This window comes from Artibeus jamaicensis, unplaced genomic scaffold (assembly GCF_021234435.1).
Source record: "Artibeus jamaicensis isolate MK-2021 breed Jamaican fruit bat unplaced genomic scaffold, CSHL_Jam_final contig_475, whole genome shotgun sequence".
Classification (NCBI taxonomy): domain Eukaryota; kingdom Metazoa; phylum Chordata; class Mammalia; order Chiroptera; family Phyllostomidae; genus Artibeus; species Artibeus jamaicensis.
The window spans coordinates 6063941-6081948 of record NW_026521852.1 but is presented as its reverse complement, the minus strand read 5'-3'; the positions used below and the strand labels follow the sequence as shown (position 1 = coordinate 6081948).

General features: G+C 51.7%; 2 protein-coding genes across 5 annotated transcripts; one reads left to right on the top strand and one right to left on the bottom strand.

The window, feature by feature from the left end:
- The first annotated feature begins 232 nt into the window (after nucleotides 1–232).
- KCNJ9 (potassium inwardly rectifying channel subfamily J member 9) lies at nucleotides 233–3670 on the top strand. Its single transcript, XM_037144095.2, has 2 exons — nucleotides 233–1097; nucleotides 3339–3670. Exons 1-2 carry the CDS (start codon nucleotides 248–250, stop codon nucleotides 3668–3670), a joined length of 1182 nt encoding a protein of 393 aa, XP_036999990.2. The 5' UTR covers nucleotides 233–247.
- A 2628-nt stretch (nucleotides 3671–6298) lies between these two features.
- Nucleotides 6299–17210, bottom strand: IGSF8 (immunoglobulin superfamily member 8). Of its 4 annotated transcripts, XM_053668010.1 has the most exons (8): nucleotides 16281–16675; nucleotides 15295–15885; nucleotides 13277–13654; nucleotides 12128–12589; nucleotides 11366–11773; nucleotides 10748–11161; nucleotides 10266–10399; nucleotides 9826–10076 (listed from the first exon to the last, which is right to left on the bottom strand). In XM_053668010.1, exons 3-7 carry the CDS (start codon nucleotides 13386–13388, stop codon nucleotides 10284–10286), a joined length of 1512 nt encoding a protein of 503 aa, XP_053523985.1. In that variant the 5' UTR covers nucleotides 13389–13654; nucleotides 15295–15885; nucleotides 16281–16675; the 3' UTR covers nucleotides 9826–10076; nucleotides 10266–10283. The 4 variants fall into 4 exon arrangements, with proteins under 4 accessions (XP_036999981.2, XP_053523985.1, XP_036999980.2 ...); XM_037144086.2 differs by lacking the exons at nucleotides 9826–10076; nucleotides 15295–15885; nucleotides 16281–16675 and adding exons at nucleotides 6299–8816; nucleotides 16685–16883; XM_037144085.2 differs by lacking the exons at nucleotides 15295–15885; nucleotides 16281–16675 and adding an exon at nucleotides 16685–17210.
- Nucleotides 17211–18008: the final 798 nt, after the last annotated feature.

The window sequence follows — 18008 nt, the reverse complement described above, 5'->3', positions numbered from 1 at the left end:
TTCCCATTCTACTAATGCAGGCACTGAGGCAAAGAGACACTAAGGGCCTTGTTCAGGGCCACCCAGCCCCTCAGTGCTGGCCATGTTGTCTGTGCCTCTCCCGAGAGTCGGTTCATTGGGTCGATTTCTAAGTCTCTGCAGGAGCCTCGACGCCACTGAGGGGAGGCAGGAGGTGGCGGTGTGGACCCAAGCGCGCTTGGGGGCGCTGACTCCAGCCCAGAAAGTGACCCCACCCTCCGCTGCCGCCATGGAGCAAGAGAATGCCGCCTTCGCCCAGGGCCCTGAGGAGCCGCCCCGTCGCCGCGGCCGCCAGCGCTATGTGGAGAAAGACGGTCGGTGCAACGTTCAACAGGGCAACGTGCGCGAGACATACCGTTACCTGACGGACCTGTTCACCACTCTGGTAGACCTGCAGTGGCGCCTTAGCCTGCTCTTCTTTGTGCTGGCCTATGCGCTCACCTGGCTTTTCTTCGGCGCTATCTGGTGGCTCATTGCCTACGGCCGTGGGGACCTGGAGCATCTGGAGGACGCGGCCTGGACGCCATGCGTCAACAACCTCAACGGCTTCGTGGCCGCCTTCCTCTTTTCCATCGAGACAGAGACCACCATCGGCTATGGGCACCGCGTCATCACCGACCAGTGCCCCGAGGGCATTGTGCTGCTGCTGCTGCAGGCCATCCTGGGCTCTATGGTCAACGCCTTCATGGTGGGCTGCATGTTCGTCAAGATCTCGCAGCCCAACAAGCGAGCGGCCACACTCGTCTTCTCCTCCCATGCTGTGGTGTCGCTGCGCGATGGCCGCCTCTGCCTCATGTTCCGAGTGGGCGACCTGCGCTCCTCGCACATCGTCGAGGCCTCCATCCGTGCCAAGCTCATCCGCTCACGTCAGACACTGGAGGGCGAGTTCATCCCACTGCACCAGACAGACCTCAGCGTGGGCTTCGACACAGGAGATGACCGCCTCTTCCTTGTCTCACCGCTGGTCATCAGCCATGAGATCGACTCCGCCAGCCCCTTCTGGGAGGCATCACGCCATGCTCTAGAGAGAGACGACTTCGAGATTGTGGTCATCCTCGAGGGCATGGTGGAAGCCACGGGTGCGGGAGGAAGGAGAGCGGGGTGGCAGGCCTGGGCAAGACTGAGGAGGGCATGGGCGATAGGAGGGGCCAGGGACAGGGGAGAGTTTAGACCAAAAGGTTGATGGAGGGTGAGAGAATGAAGTAAGATAGCCGGCCTCCCTTGGGTGGGACATGTGAGCAGAGTGGCTCCTACAGAGGCCAGAGAAAGCTAGGAGAGACTCCCCAAAGTGGCCCTGGCTTGGGGCCCTGGGCTGAGAGGTCTGTGTCCCTGGGAATAAAGAAGAGGACTAATAATAGCTACCACTCACCCAGAACTTCTCTGTCTTGCACATCTCAAGAGTACCTTATATCTCTGAGTTTATTTAAACTTAATGAGAAGCCCTTCACTTCTTAGAAGCAACTGGCACCTGTGATGTCAGTATCTCTAACTCAGGCATACACAGTGAAGGGCTTGGAAGAAGGTAGGAAAAGGCCAATGCCAGGGGAGCCAATGAGGTTCTTCAGGACTTGAGATCTAGGAGTAGAGAGAGGATTACATAACTGCAAGTAGATAACCAGAGGCCCACATAGGTCCTGCTACTTTGTTGTCAGACCTTTTGCACTCTGCTGACTTCTCTCACAAGTCTCACTCTCAGACCTCTTCCTGGCCCTTTCAAACTGATCCTCTACACACCACCCTCTGCCTCAATGTTACCTTTTCCTTCTTAACCATCCCCAGGTTCCCCCTAGCCTTTTCCCTCCGCCACTCATCCCACCCCCTTTTCTCTCTCTCTCCAGGTCTCACTGTTTTGCCCTTATCTGAAGGAATCCATCCCCCTATAAAGATGTCCCTGTGCAGCCCTCTTCTCCCTTTGTACCCAGCCTCTCCCTCTCTTCTTCTCAGCCCCTCTTTCCCCACTGTCACTTCTACCTCTTCTTCTCCTTCCCAACTGGATTCTTTTTATTCCAGCCTTTATCAAAGGAAGGAAGGATACATCCAATAATCCCAAGATATCTCCATGTGAGGCTTGCCATGTGAGAGCAGTCTCTGGTTAGCTTATGTTCACTCTTCTGTTCCCCCTTGTTCTGAGGTGAATATGGACTGAAGTGTCTGGGAGAGAGTATGGGGATAGGAGAAGAACCACTTGCCATAGGGGCGTGTCCACCCAACAGGGAGGACAGGACACAGGCCCAGGGCAAGGAGGGTAGGGTGGAAAAGATAGAGATGAGGGCTTGTTCTAGAGTGGCAAAGCTGGAAAGGATGGTATTATTCTAGGTGTGAGAATCAGGATCCAAAATGCTTTTGAAAAGCAAGTATAATGAGCCAATATCCAACAAGTTGACATTTAAAAGGAGTAAATATAAAAGTCTACATTTAGACATTAAAAAAATCACTTATGTAAGCACAGCATGGAATAGCTCTGGTGAAAAAGAACTGGAGGTTTTAGTTGGCCACAAGCTTAATGTAATAGAATAGGATACAGCTTCCAAAATGTTTCTGTAATGTAATCTTGGGCTCTATTAGTTAAAGCATCATGGCCAGAAAAGAGAGGTGGTATGCCCTCGCTTATGCAACAATTGGGCCTTGATTAAAGTACTTAACACAAAGTTTTTAAAGGATTGTCCTTGGCCATTGTGGTTAATAGTGAAGAAAGTAGAATTTTGGAAAGCCAGGTCACATGAGGAATGGTGGAAGGTGACAGGGATGTTCACCCTGAAGAAGAGAAGACATGTTGGAACTTGAGAATCCTGTTTTCAGATATTGAAAGGGTGCCTTATGGCATGGGAATGAAACATAAAGGTGGAAATCCCAGGAGGCAGATTTAGCTCTGTATAAAGAACAACTCAACTATCTGAGCCATCATGCAAAGGAGTGGGCACTTTGTGAGGTGGTGAGCTCTCAACTTTGGGAGCCAATCAAGTACAAACCAGATGCCCACAATTGGGAATGCTACAGTGGGAGAGGGGGGCTGTATGAAGAGGGATGTTGGATTAGGTAATCCCCAAATTAAATATTAACATTAAACTTCTCTGCTTGGTAACTCCAGTGGAGAGGCAGGGAGAGAGCAGGTTGGTGATGAAAAACAGTTGGACAAATGAAGAGATTGAGAGCTGAGCATGTACAAGAGTTGGAAAGGGAAAGAAAGTTGGCTGGACCAAAAGGGGGTGGGACACTTGGGAAGGACTATAAGGAATAGTGCTGGGATAGGGTGGCAGAGTGAAAGGCAGGAGAGGGAAACTTAGTGCTGGGATCCACCTGACCCTTGCCCCTTCCCCCAGGAATGACATGCCAAGCTCGGAGCTCCTACCTGGTGGATGAGGTGCTGTGGGGCCACCGCTTCACATCAGTGCTGACTCTGGAAGACGGCTTCTACGAGGTGGACTATGCCAGCTTCCACCAGACTTTTGAGGTGCCCACACCCTCGTGCAGCGCCCGAGAGCTGGCTGAGGCAGCAGCCCGCCTTGATGCCCATCTCTACTGGTCTATTCCCAGCCAGCTGGATGAGAAGGTGGAGGAGGAGGGGGCAGGGCAAAGGGCAGGGGAAGAGGTTGGGGCTGACAAGGAGCAGAATGGCTGCCTGCCACCCCCAGAGAGTGAGTCTAAGGTGTGACCAGTTTCTTCTAGACTCCTCTGGCAGGACCAGACACAGGTACCTAGAGAGCTGGATATTTGAGGTGGAGAAGGAGGTAGGTGAGGTCTCTGGGAATGTGCTAAGGCTGGAGAGTCCCCGCAGAATCTCGAGTTCAGGATCCAATGTGGAAGGGAGGGGTCCTGATTTCAGGAGAATGGAGGGTGGGGATAAGTGAACTTATCAGCCAGTCTGTGTTTGGCCACATCTGTTCCTGGGTGGATGGATAGACAGAAGGGTGGACTTATGTAGATTGGATGGGTAGATGGAAGCAGATGAGAGCTGGTAGATAGGTAAGTGGGCCAACAGACAGGTGGTGCACTCAGGGCTGCTGCTAACCCATTGGGCATCTTTGTGCAAATTCTAAAAAGGCACCTTTTTCTTCCAGACTGACACCACCCCAAACCAGGGTAAGTGGCTTGGGGAGCAGAGTATGGGCTGGATTCTAATCCCCACTCACCTCAGCCAACCTCCCTCTGTATGGCACACCTGTCTCACACAGTAGCCCCAGCTGACCCAGAGAGAAAGCTGGATGGAAGTGGACAGAGATGAGGAGGTGCCTTCCCAGCTCCACTCCCACCATTATGACAGGCTGGGCGAGCAGATAAAAGGCTGTAGGCATAGCTCAGGAGGGTGTAAATGACCTTGTCTACTGAGTAGGGAAAACAGGAAGTGGGGAGCTGCCAGAGTTGGGGCTCTGGTGAAGGAGACCTCTTTTCTGACAGTGTAGTAAGATTTCTTAAGTACCTCTGCAGATGTAGGAGGGGAGAGGTTCTGAGGAGGAAGGCCAGGGAGAGATGGAATGGGAAGTCACTAGAGCTGGGACACAGGGGCCCTTGGGAAAGCAGAATTAGACTTGGGGTACAGTGAGAGGGGGTCATTCATTGGGTGTTGTGTATAGAACACTGAACCAGGCACATGGGAAATGAACAGTCAGCGACCCACTTTCTATTGGAAATATAATGTACATGGGAAAAATAGAAATATGCCTATGGCAACTGTTTCAAACTGAGAACCTGAGCAGTGTCTCTGAGCAGGGGTAGAAAGGATTGATAATCAAAAGCTAGGGACTGTGTAAGGCACAGAGAATGAACTAAACCAGCTGCTATAACATTTGAGAGTAGTGCATCAGGGGTCAACTGGAGGGCTTGTAGAAATAGACTCTGGCTTCACTCCCAGTTTCTGACCCAATAGGTCTGAGGTGTAGACCAAACATTTGCATTTCTAATGAGCTCCCAGGTCATGCTGACTCTGCTGGAATGGGGATTACAGACAGGAGAACCTCGGCTGTAATGGAAGACCTGGAGGTCATATTAGGAGGTGGAGCTTACAAGATGAATCGTAGTTGAGAAGCTGAGGTACCTTGGGATGTAGACTGAAATATAAAGGGTGGAGTCCTGTGCATGATGAAAAGAGACCCTGAAAGCCAGGCTGATGCCCAGGAACTCAACCATCAGTGGAAATAGGGAAGTGACAACTAGAGATAGTTTGGGGGAAGTTCAGATACGAGGAGGCAGTCAGGAGGCCTTGAGGGGATTCCTGGGGAGGTGGTAGGGATCTGCAGCAGGAAATGGCAAAGGAAAGAATCCCATGTAGGTTCTTAGTTTCACAGTAGCATCTTTGCTGCATTTTTTGCCACATAACAAATGGGCTATAAGGCAATTTTGCCATTAAAAAGAACATTTAAAAGGACATAAAGATTAAAGGCTTTATTGTGAAATAGAGTATTCAAATACATTTTTTAAGCTCATATTTTTAAAATTTTTATTTATTTATCTTTAGAAGGGAAGGGAAGGAGAGGAGAGAAATATCAGTGTATGGTTGCATCTGGTGCATCCCCTGCTGGGAACTGGCCTGCAACCCAGGCATGTGCCCTGACAGGGAATTGAACCTCCATGTTTTGGTTCACAGGCCCATGTTCAATCCACTGAGCTATACCAGCCAGGGCTCAAATACATTTTTAAAAAATATTTATTTATTTATCTTTAGAGGAGAAAGAGAGGGAGAGAAACATCAATATATGGTTGCCTCTAATGCGTCCCCTGCTGGGAGCTGGCCTGCAGGGAACTTGCTTGCAACCCAGGCATGTGCCCTGACTGGGAATTGAACCACGATCCTCTGGTTCGCAGGCCGATCCTCTGGTTCACAGGCCAGTGCTCAATCCACTGAGCTACACCAGCCGGGGCTGTCAAATTAATTTTAAATGTGTGTAGACTCATAGCAATACTGCACAAGTCTCTGATTTCACTTTGTGGTTGCACCTAAGTACTTATCTTAGTTCTATGAGAAATGTGAGTTTAACTCTGCACTTCAAAGACAGACCTCAGTCTCTCTTTCTCCCCCATGTAATGTCTTTCATAACCAACTCTTGGGGAAAATCATCATCTAGAAGAAATGCTAACTATTTTAAGAGTAGCACCACATCTACTTTCTGCTGTATAGACCATTATGAAGACTAAGATGTATATATAATGTAAAAATGGGAATACTGCAAGAACTTTTTTAAAAATTATTTATCTTTATTATGCCATTACAGTTGTTCTATTCCCCCCTTCATTCCCCTCCACCCTACCCCCCATCCCCACCATTACCCCCCCCTTTAGTTTATGACCATGTCTCAAGTTCTTTAGATTCTGTATTTCCCATACTATTCTTGCCCCATCTGTCTGTCTATGCTACTTATTTTCTGTACCTTCTCCCCCTCCTACTCCCCTGTTGCTAACCCTCCTTGAGATCTTCATTTCTATGTTTCCACTCCTGATTTAGCTGTCCTTTTAGTTTGCTTTTGTTTTAGGTGTGGTTGTTAATAACTGTGAGTTTGCTGTCCTTTCACTGTTCATCTTTTTTTAACTTCTTTTTCTTAGATAAGTCCCTTTAGCATTTCATATAATAAGGGCTTGGTGATGATGAACTCCTTGAATTTGATCTTATCTGAGAAGCACTTTATCTGCCCTTCCATTCTAAATGAAAGTTTTGCTGGATAGAGCAATCTTGGTTGTAGGTCTTCAGATTTCATGACTTGGAATACCTCTTTCCAGCCCCTTCTTGCCTGTAAGGTCTCTTTTGAGAAATCTGCTGACAATCTGATGGGGACTCCTTTGTAGGTGACTGTCCCCTTAGCTCTTGCTGCTTCTAGGATTCTCTCCTTCATTTTAATCTTGGTTAATGTAATTACGATGTGCCTTGGTGTGTTCCTTCTTGGGTCCAACTTCTTTGGGACTCTGAGCTTCCTGGATTTCCTGGAAGTCTATTGCCTTTGCCAGATTGGGGAAGTTCTGCTTTATTATTTGTTCAAATAAGTTTTCCACTGGTGGCTGTGCCTTTCCCCCTTCTGGTACCCCTATAATTCAGATGTTGGAACGTTTAAAGATGTCCTGGAGTTTCCTAAGACTCTCCTCATTTTTTTGAATTCTTGCTTCTTCACTCTTTTCTGTTTGGCCATTATTTGCTTTCTTCTGGTCCACTCCATTGATTTGAGACCCAGTTTCCTTTTCATCGCTATTGATTTCCTGTGCAATTCCATTCATTTCAATTAGTTTCGCCTTCATATGTATATCTAATTTGTGGCTATAATCAACCAGTTCTGTGAGGATCCTGATCACCAGTATTTTAAACTGTGCATCTGAGAGTTTTGCTATTTCTTCATCGCTTATATTTATAGACTCTGGGGCTTTGAGATCTTCTTGAGCTATTTTTGTTCTGTTCACGCCCATTAAGTACGAGGAGGGGAGCCTTGGACTCCCAGGTCGCTGGGTTGTGATGCTGCATGTTGGGGCATGGTCAGAGCAGGGAAATGGCGGCCCCCTCTGCTGTTTCTTGCCGCTGGGTGAGGAGCAGAGCCTCAGGTGGTTCACCAGGGCAGGGCCACTTAGGTCGCTGGGTTATGACGCTGTATGTGGAGGTGGGGTCAGAGTGGGGAAATGGCTGTGCCCTCTGCTGCCACTCACCACTGGGGCCTGCTGGGTCCCATCCAATCGCCCACTCCTTCGCTTGTCTATCCACGCACGGATTCGAGACCACAGTCAACCCGCAGCCCTGCTCCCTTGCTGTTTCTCTGTGGTCACTCGCTGAGTTGCCCACCAGGTCCAACCCTGTGCCTGGATTCTGCGCGCCTGAGTCCATCTAATGGAGTTTTCCTGTGCAACCCCGCTCCTCCAGCTGCTGGTTTCGCCCCTCTTACCGGTCAGGCTGAAGAATTTGTTGTTATCAGACTTCCGAAAAGTTCAATTTTCTGTGTTCTGGCTGTGTTTTCTGTTGCTAATATTTAGTTGTCTCTAAACTTGGTTGTGTGAGGAAGCACAGCGTCTCCACCTATACCTCCATCTTGGCGGAAGTCTTGCAAGAACTTTTATGAATGGAGAAATGAAACCAAAATGACTAGATTAACTACATTAAATCTGCTGAAGGTGATTGATTTGTCAATGGAGAAATGAAACCAAACACAATACTTCCCCTCCCCAAAAACTGTCAGTCAGTTATTTTATCTCTCCCACAGCAAAACTGCCTTATGGTCAGTTATTATGCATTGAAAATGTTTGGGGCAAAAATGCTTGCAGCAAAGATGCTACAATGAACATACTAGAGGCACCCTTGTAGCACTTCAGAGGTAGGATCAAATGTGGTAGAGAATGTGAGGGAGGCAAGGCATCCAATATCTGGCTGTATCTGTGGCCTATGGTCTGCCCAGCTAGGAGGACAGAAGCCCCTGCAGATGCTATTTGCATCCCACATCTACCCCCTTCCTGTGTCATCCCAGTCACCAAGGGCAGCCAACCAGGATGGTGAGCGGAGAGCAACGGCAAGTTAAGAAGTAGAGTTAAAGGGGACCTGAAGCTGGTCTCCTGGGAGAAAAGTGTGTGCCCAAGCAGGCATACCCTCTTGACACTTGCTAAACCCCATTCCTGTCCTTTAATAAAAGTCTGGGCCCCTTGAGAGAGAACACCCCACTCTGCTCCATTCCAGGCTGGGAAGCTGAGGTCCAGTGGGATCTGTACCTCCTGAAAGGAGAAAAGGGGATTCCAGAGGGAGCCCATGCCAGTTTGGGTTCATGCAGAGGACATCTTTGTCTCGAGTCACAGGGCCACATGAGTCATTATCAAAGATGACATTCCTGGAAATCTGGTGTCACCTGAAGAACAAACATTGGGATACAGGATGGGGACTCATTTAACTCAGTGAAAAGGCTGGGGTCTCAATAGGAGAGAGTAGCCTGTCTACACACACACACACACACACACACACACACACTCATGCACTAGTTAATCCAGTGCAATTGGATGGGAAGAGACACTGAGGCTGAATGGAAGTCTCTGAGACCCCACTATACCTTCCCTCACCTTTCAGGGCACCACTAGGTACAGTGCAAGGAGTCTTGAGACCTAGATTCTAGTCCAGACACCACCACTAATTAGTTATATTACTCTGGGTAAGTCACATCACTTCTCTGGGACTCAGTTTCCTAATCTGTAAAAATTACACTTAGCAAACTAGTAATGTTCAATAAATGTTTAAATAACTGAATTGAATGAGTTAGTCTGGGTGCCTTTTAAGGTACAGTGGATTAAGAATTCTAAGATTAAAGAACCCTTAGGCAGAGAAGTGACGTAAGGCCTGGAGGGTATCAATGGGGGCAGGCATATGCAGGGACTCTGGACACACAGGCTCCCCTTGACTGCTCTTGTACCCACCACCCAGGCAGGGCTGTGTTCCGGAGTTTCTATTGTGCTGCTGTCAAAAAAAATAATAATAATAATAGTGAAAATGGGAAGGAAAAAGGCTGAGGGTCCAGGGCCAGAGGGAAGAGTCATGTCCAAGATCAGCGGGCCCAGCAGAATGAGAGGGCAGTGGTGCCAGGAACTCAGAATGGGCACTGGCCCCAGAAAGCCTGTGCCTTGCAACCTGGGAACAGCTGGGAGAGGGCACCCCCCACCCCCCTCTGAGCAGGAGGTCCAGTAAGAATTGGGACCCAGGGACCCAGGTGTCCCTTCCTGGGTGGGTGGCAATGCCCACAGAGGCCTGATGGTGTTTATGGTGGAAAGAGAGGCCTGGTTCATCCAGAATGGGTTATCAATCCCCCAAAACTCCCTACCACACCCTCAAGCCTCATACAGCCTGATGTCAGGGAAATCACAGCCACCCTGGGTTTTATAAAACAAGTTTATTCACATTTTAGAAAAATTTAGGAGAGGGAAGGCCTCCCTACAGGCTGGGTATGAGATTGAGATCATAAAGCCAGAGGGAGGAGTCAGGAAGGAAAGAGTGGGGAATGGAAGCCATACCCCCCACTACATGGGGATAGGTCAAATAAATTAAAGGAAGGGCAGACAGAGGACAAGGTATCCACACAACCAGAGTTGGGCTTGGAGCTGGGCTGGAAGATAGTCAACACCTGTGAGAAATGGAAAGAAAGCATTGAGTGGGCTAAGGAGAGCCCGGGGTGGTGCTTCCTCCCAGCTCTCACCTGGTGAGCAGGGTCTTGCAGAGAACTATGACTTAGCTCCTTCTCCAGGTGGGGCCAGGGAGCAAGCAGCTCATCTCAGGGCTTGAGAAGGCAAGGCTAGGGGTTCTTTTCTCTTACCTGGATTGGGGCAAAGGATCACTGTTTTCGCAGCCTCTTCATGAAGCAGCAAGTGATGGTGCTAAGGATGGTGGCACCTGTGACTAGGGCAACCCCTGCACCCACCAGCAGGGGCACGAACAGAGTGTCCAGGGCTGGGTGAGAGAGAAAGGCTGTGTTCAGCATTGGGTGCCATTGCCCTTCACATACTGTTGCACTGAAGTCCCAGCACCTTCTCTATCAACCTGTGCCCACCTCCTTCTCAGTCACAGACAGCCCTCCCAGCCCACTCCCTGCCCTCTCTGCATTCAAGGAAACCTCCACCACCAAATACCCTGGAGAAGATGGGCACTGGAGGGCTGAAAGCTGTATTTATAAGACACTTCATGTGAAGAGATGTGGCGAGGAACAGGAGACAGTAGAAGAAGGATTAGAATGGAAGAACAAGAGTGTGGTGCTGGAGGAAGGTGGTGAGTGAGGAGGGGAGAGTGGGAGTCACTCACCATGCATGTAGGGGTAGACTGTGACAGGCCCTGAACGGGCACTGCCCACTTGGTACCAGCTGTAGTCAGTGTGTTGTACCCAGGCACTGGGGGCACAGTGGTATACACCTTCGTCCTTGGGCCCCAAGCTGTGTAGTCTCAGCCGATGGCTTCGGGGTCCCACCAACTCCACACTGACAGGGCCTCCTCCAGGCCTGACCCCCAGTTTTGCCACACCATCCTGATCCATGCCACCAACAAGCCGGGCGGAGGAGGAACTCAGCTCCCCATCCTCAGGTCGCTCTACCCACCAGTTGGTGGCCAGCCGCAGCCCTCGGGGGCCACCCTGCACAGAGATGTTGCAGAGCAGGGAAGCAGTCTCCCCACGGTATACTGTACCTCCTGCTAGCCATGCCAGAGCCTCCAGCACCACACCTGTACAACAAAGACCATGAGATCAGAGGGCAAAAGGTCAGGGGTAGGGAGCATCTGGTCAGGACCACTGTCCAAGCAATATCCCAGGAAATTCAAGGTGTCCCCACAATCTTAGGAATGTGAGACTAAAGCATGGAGGCAACTGATATAGAGAAAGAGGCATAGTGACAAAAGAGTTCTACAAGCCCAATCCACCTCTCTTACCTTCCTCCCGCACATGCACGGCGAGGGGCCGGGAGCGGGCACTGGCTGCTTCACGAAGCCGGGCCCCAGACCCTCGGACATAAGCCTTGGCAAGGCAGCGGTATGTGCCTGCATCACCAGGCTGGGCAGCCTCCAGCCGTAGCCGGTAGGTTCTGGATGCCACCTTCTCCATGGCAATGTGTCGGCCCTCATAGCCTGGGCCCAGGCTGCCCACACCCTCTGTGTCCAATTGGGCTACCAGGAGGCCAGGCCCAGGTGCCCCTGCAGGTGCCATCTCCCAGCCCACAGAGTATGCAGCATGATGGCCTGATGGGGGCAGTGTCCCTGACACATTGCACAGCAGTTCCAAGGGTTCCCCTGGGCCAATCCGACGTTCACCAGGTCCCACTGCCACTGCTAGCTGGCTGGCTGAAACGTAGGAAGGGAAAGAAGTGTCACAAAGGTAGGAGGAAGCACAGACTGCCTGACTCCCCATCTGTAGTCCTTTGATGGCAGCAACTTCAAGGCCAATCATCTGACCCTCACAGGGTATGACCATCTCCCTTACCCAGAGGTCTGACTCACCCCTTCCATATGGCCCTTCTATCTCCACACCCAATTCTAAGCACAGAAAACCCCTCATGGGTATAGAGAGAAATGATGTTCACAGGACTGCTTACTCTCAGGAAGGTGAGCTCCCTAGTCAGACAATGACCATCTAATTAATGACCATCTGTGTCCATGGTGCCCTCTGAGATATTGGCTCCCAGCTCCTGTACTCACACAGGGTCTGCACATCCACATGGGCCAGGACAGCCCTCTTCTCGGCTATTTGGGACCAGGTGCCATCAGGATCCTGAATCCATTCAGCAGCAGTACAGTGGTAGGTCCCAGCATCCTCTGCCTGGGCACCCCCCACCACCATGTGGTACCTCTCAGCCCCCTCCTTGCCAAGTCGTAGCTCCCCAGCGGCTAGCCGCTCAGCATAGGAAGTACCAGCCTCCACGGCCAGGTCAGGCCGAAGTCCCACCACTTCCTGTAGAGTCACTCGTCCCACAGGTGCCTCAGGAACAGCTCGTCCAAAGGACACAGCCAGATGCGTGTGCTTCTGCGTGCTTGTCCGAGCCATGCAGCCCAGTGCCAGCTCCTGCCCCTCATACACCGTCAGGCGAGGGGGAGAAGTCTGGGCCTGGCGGCCTCGGGGCCCTGAGGAAGTTGCAGATACCTGCAGCACATCTGGAAGAACTGAAGAGAACAGCTGGAGTGAAGAAGGGCTGGGAGCTGGCAGCCCTCATTATTATCTCCTATATACAATCTATTTCCCTGAATAGACTGTGAGCTCCTATAGGGTAAAGATTTCATAGTGTATTATTTTTTCTGTAACCCAGTGGTGTCAACCACAGTGCTGGGTACAAAACAAGCATTCAGTAAATAGTTACTGCATATCAGAACCAGCCCATTGCCTACTCACCCTTGTTTGGCACTGACCCCTGTTTGAAAGAATCAGAAAAGTGGCTCTGTCTTCCTTCTCAAAAGACAAAGAAACTTAAGAGAACAAAACTGTCACATGGTCTTACTCCTCCTACCCCAACTCTGCTTTCTCCTCTCCTCACCCAGACCTGGATCCTAGAATCTCCAGTAATGGAGTTGATTCACCCTGTCAGGGAATGAAGAAGGGATCAGACAGTTTAAGAATGCTTCCCCTTTCCTAGGAAGAAAATTCAATGGCATAAGAAGATTATAAGACTAGAAGGAGTGAAAGTCCCAGACAAGCCACTAACTTTGTTGGGTAACTATGTGCAAGTCACGTAACATCTTTGGGCCTCAGGTTCCTCATCTGCAAAACCTAAGAGGGTGTTAGATAGGTCCTGCAGGACCTGAATTTCTGCCCTTTTCGGAGAGCTGACCCCACTCCTTCCGGGGGCCCAGTACCTCTCAGTTCCACTTTGCTGCTGTAGCTGCCCAGGTAGCGAGCGTCAGTGGAGGGTGTGTAGCACTCATAAATGCCAGCATCCTGGGCCTGCAGGCGGGCGATCTTGAGCATCACAGCATCACCACGCAGACGCTGCACCTGCACCTCACCAGCTGCCACACGGGGCCCAAAGACGGCATAGGAGAATCGGGTATCCCTGGTACTAACAATGCCAAGTGCAGCCTCTGGGGCCTCAGGCCTGTACAGGAACCACTCAAAGTCCTGCTGGGCAGGGCCTTCGTAGCCAGTAACATTGCAGGAGATAGAGATGGCTGTGCCAGCCACACGGTACAGCGGCCCCTCTGGGACCAGCACCTCCCGGGCAAAGCACCGAGCTCCTGTAGATGAGAAGAAGAAAAGTTGGGAATGCCTGGATCCCCAATGAACCCTCCCACTATCAGCACCATTCTTGACACTTACCCCTAAAAGAAAAGGAAACCTGGGGGAAGTTGGTAAGCCACTTGGGCCATGTTCTAAAAATTGGGGAAAAAATGCTGGGAGGTTAGACACCTGGGACTCAGGGGCTGATAGAGCCAGGTTTGCCTCAGAACCCAGAAATATCCCATTTCTGGCAGAGCAGAAGTGGAGTGCCTATGGGCAGAGAGAACATCTGCTTTCTTTTTTAACCATTTCCTGATTCCAGCTGTACCATGATTCCCTCCCCCAACCCCCTAGTCTCATGTCTGTGGTTCCCGCTCTGGCCTGGACAGCAGAGCCTTCTAGGTAAGAGATTCTGAAACCATGTGTCCTTCTCCTTTGTTTGAGAGGAGCTGGCAAATTCTTGTTCAAAAGGGCTGGTTGGCTCAGCTGTGTCACCTGGGCCAGGGGACTCCAGACAATGGAGCAGTTGCCCAGACTGGACAGGGCACAGACCCAGTCATTTCTCACCATACAATACCCTCCCCCGCTCCAGCTGTGCCATGAGCTCACTGCTTCTCCAACTCCACAGGGCTGCGGAGACAGCTGAGCCTTACCGGGCAAAAGCCAGCCTCCCCCCTCAAGTGCCTGCCAATCTTCCAGGCTGGCCCAGCTGAGGCACAACCCCCCCCCCAAGTCCCTAACAAAACCTTCATTTGCATATGAATGCATTCTTTTTATATACAGCTCCCTTTCCACAGGGAGACAGGAAATCCCCAGATGCCCCTTCCCACTTTTCTCATAACTCTCTTCTTCACCCTACCCCCAACCCCAGCCCCCACACTATCCTAGCTGATACTCTGGAGGTTTGGAGAGCTCAGCTTTCTCCTTCCATTCTAGCCCCACTAGATAAGGTCATGGAAACTCAGAATGTGAGGAGGGCTAGGGCAGACCCTTGCCTCCATTTTACAGATGAGAAAGGTAAGGCAAAAGATACAACTGTCCTTGAATGGCAGTTGTATCCCTGTAGAGAAAATGGGGAACTCCGAGGCAAGCAAGGCCTAAAGGGCAAACCTCACCAACCAGAATGTCACTCCCAGGGGCATCCCGAGTTTTGTCCACAATGGCTGAAGGAAAATGGAAACGCTGAGTCTGTGGTCAAACACTGTTCTGCAGCTCTTCCCAAAGTACTCCCCCTTGACTCTCCTATCTGAGCAGGCAGGCTCATTGCTCTTCTTCCTATGGCTGAGTCACCTGGAGAACTTGTGGTAGCCCAGTCAGAGGGCAGACTGGAGTCACCCCCATTTCTGTCCCCAGCTATATGGTCTGGACCTGTGCCTTAACCTCCCAGGCCTCAATTTCCACACTAAGAAGAGCTAACAGCTTCTCCTTTGACAGTGTGACTCAGGAAAACCCTGCCTGAGGTCACTTTATTATCAGGGTGCTGACAAAGGTGGCTGAGCTGACACCTTCCCTGGTCTCTACCTCCCCAGGCCTCCAAGCACAGGCTGCTCAGAAGGGCCTTTTCCCACCTTCTTGGCTTCAAAACTGTTTGGAGATCCCCATGGGAAAGTCACCCCCACCCCCTCCTTAGGAAACCAGCTTGGCTGGCAACTCTTACCGGTGAGGTCCCATCCGCTGTATTAGTAGTGAGGGAAGGGAGAGCAAAGGGACCTGCTTTGCAGCAAGACAGATGTGGGTTCAAATCATAGACCCAGCACTCACTAGATGTGTTCTCTGGTCATGTTACTCCATTTTTCTCATCTTCAAAATGACTATAAGTGCAGGCAGGCTATTTCATCTCTGTGCTTCACACTTCTCCACCTCCCCTGGGCTCCTCACTATTCTACCCACTGGGGAAAATGGGCTAAGTGCTAGGCAACAGGGCTCTGTGACATCCTCCTGCCTCCCACCCAGGGCCCCAAGGAGAGGGCTCATGCTACTCCCACAGGGCCCAGGAACTATGTAGCACAGGGAGACTGCTTGATGCCTCTGGGGAGCTCTGGTCCAGAAAAGGCGGCTGGGGCTAAATCAGTCTGCGCCTGGACTATGGCAGCTCTGAATCCTGGCAGCAAGATACCCCTTTGCCTTACCCCCCACACACTGCTCTTATGTCAAGGGCTTCAGTCTCCCAAACATCTCTGTACAGGCAGTCTCACTGTATTGATGCCATACTCCTCCCCCAGACAATCTTCAGGGAACCTTTCAGTTCCTGCCAAAAACAATCTCAATGTCATTGCCCTTATGCATCCATGCAGCATCCATGCAGCATCCATGCAGCATCCATGCAGCAGTGGCCCAGAACACCCCACCATGAACACCAACTATGACAAAAACAAGGTGCTTGGAGATCCCAGCATCAGTCTCCATGGAGCCCGGTTTCTCCCCAGGCAGGAAAGCTGAGACTGAGTGGGTGTGACCAGCAGTGGAAGACTAGAGAACCCAGTGCCACCTGGGTGTGGGGAAGTGGGGCAAAGAGGGACCATGGCAAGGTCGGAGATTGGGGTGAGAGAGGGAACTGTGCCCAACCTCAAAAGATGAAGTGTGCAACTTCAGAGGATAAAGTGTGCGTGCACTTGGAGTTGGAGGCAATTAGGGGAGACTTACTTCAAAGATTGTGGGCAGAACCGACCCCTGGGCCTGCAGCCAACTTGGGGCAATTATGAAGACCGGCAGGCACTGCCCACGCAGGCTGGGCCTGAAGCAGAATGTGAGGCAGAGAACATTTGGGCGCAGCGAACCTAGGATCTGAGTATGCCGACTGAGAAATAGAACCTGGCCTCCTGAGACCTGGCAGTCCCCGGGGCAGCACCTCGGTGGGTCCTCATTGCGCTCCAGCCTGGGCCTAGCGCTGGGGATACTTCACCCTACCCTAGTCTGCCCGGGTGGTCTCATGGCGCCTCTGACGAAAAGTGGGATGAGAGGGGCTCCGAAATGCTGGGAAGGCTGGGCTCCAGGTGGTAGGCACCTGCCGAGCGGAGCGAAGGGCTAAAGACAGGGACTGGGCTTACCCAGCATTAGCAGCAGCAGCAGCGGCGGCGGCATGGGACCGAGGCCGCCCATCCTGCGCAGCTGGCTCTGGGGAGACTCCGGGGGTAGCGCGAGCTCTGGATGGCCAGAGGTTCCAGGGGGCGCATGCCCGGGTAGGGGGCGTACAGCGGAGCCGCGAAGCGTGGGTGCTCGGAGAGGTGCTCAACGGAGAGAGAGCTGCCAAGTCCCCTCCTTTCCCGCTTCCTCCTCTTCCCTCCTCCCACTTCTTTCCCTCCCTCTTCCGAGACTCAGGAAATCATTCCCGCCCTGCCCTGCCGGGGCTCCGCCCTCTCGCCCCAGCCCTAGGCTGACCGCCACCCCAGCAAGCTGCAGGCTCCGCCCAGGTCTGGCCAGATCCTCAATCCGCCTGGACCCTTCCGGACCCGGGCCCCAGCCGAAGCCCCAGTTTTCCCTCTGCCCTGTTTCGGGCTCCGCACGGACTACGGCTCCAGACGCAACTCAGCCCTTGCGCAGAGCTTGACGGAGGCCTGCAAAGTGAACCTTTACCCTGGCTCCGCCCTGATCCGGAACATGGTCCCGCCCACTTTACTCCGGGCCCGCCCAGGCCCCGCCCCTAACCGGGTCGTGGACCTGGGCCCGACTCCTCCTTGATCCCAGCCAGATCCCGCCCACTTCAGCAAGGCCTCCCGCCCCTCCCAGCTGCGCTGGAATCTGGGCGGGAGCTCCAACCCCATTCTAGTTGGTGGCCCCAGGACTCAGCCAAATCTGCACCCACCGCCTCGTTGTGCACTCCCACTCCGTACCTACCAACCTTTCCGCTGAGAGTTGGGTGTAGGGGCCCTGGATTGGAGAGTGTGTACAAGCACTTAGAATTTGGTTATTTGCTCTGGGCTGGTAGGCCTTGCTGCAAACCCCTCTGAAGTGGGCGTGGGCAAGCCTCAGGAGTTCCTGAGGCAAAGAATGGGCTGCAGAGCTCTGGAGACCTGTTTGCCAACCCCTCGGGGCAGAACCAGAGGAAGCGCAATAGGAGGGTGGGTCCGCTGGGAGCCCTCAATTCCTGATGACCCTTGGTCTGGTTGCTTAAACTCCTTCTACTCGTTTTCTTGTTGGCAAGTTGACATCCACCCCAAACTGTTTTTGTGATGATTAATTGAAATAACATACATAAGGTGCTTGGCACACCATAACACAAAATAAGATGGAGATTATATATATATATAATCACCTCAGAGAGCTAGCTTTTTCCAGGAAAATCAGCAAACCCAAGACAGCAGGACCTCCAGACCTGACTAATAATTACACGGAGCTGACTAATGGTCACAAGCTCCGGACCTCTGGCAGGCT

What these genes read in the sequence shown, in the direction of transcription:
- KCNJ9 (XM_037144095.2), top strand. Translation starts at nt 248, where the DNA reads ATGGAGCAAGAGAATGCCGCCTTCGCCCAGGGCCCTGAGGAGCCGCCC. An exon ending in GGGCATGGTGGAAGCCACGG is followed by an intron (nt 1,098 to 3,338) that starts GTGCGGGAGGAA and finishes CCCTTCCCCCAG; the next exon opens with GAATGACATGCCAAGCTCGG.
- IGSF8 (XM_037144085.2), bottom strand. Translation starts at nt 16,736, where the DNA reads ATGGGCGGCCTCGGTCCCATGCCGCCGCCGCTGCTGCTGCTGCTAATG. An exon ending in CAGCAAAGTGGAACTGAGAG is followed by an intron (nt 12,590 to 13,276) that starts GTACTGGGCCCC and finishes TGTTCTCTTCAG; the next exon opens with TTCTTCCAGATGTGCTGCAG. An exon ending in TGTGGATGTGCAGACCCTGT is followed by an intron (nt 11,774 to 12,127) that starts GTGAGTACAGGA and finishes CCTACGTTTCAG; the next exon opens with CCAGCCAGCTAGCAGTGGCA.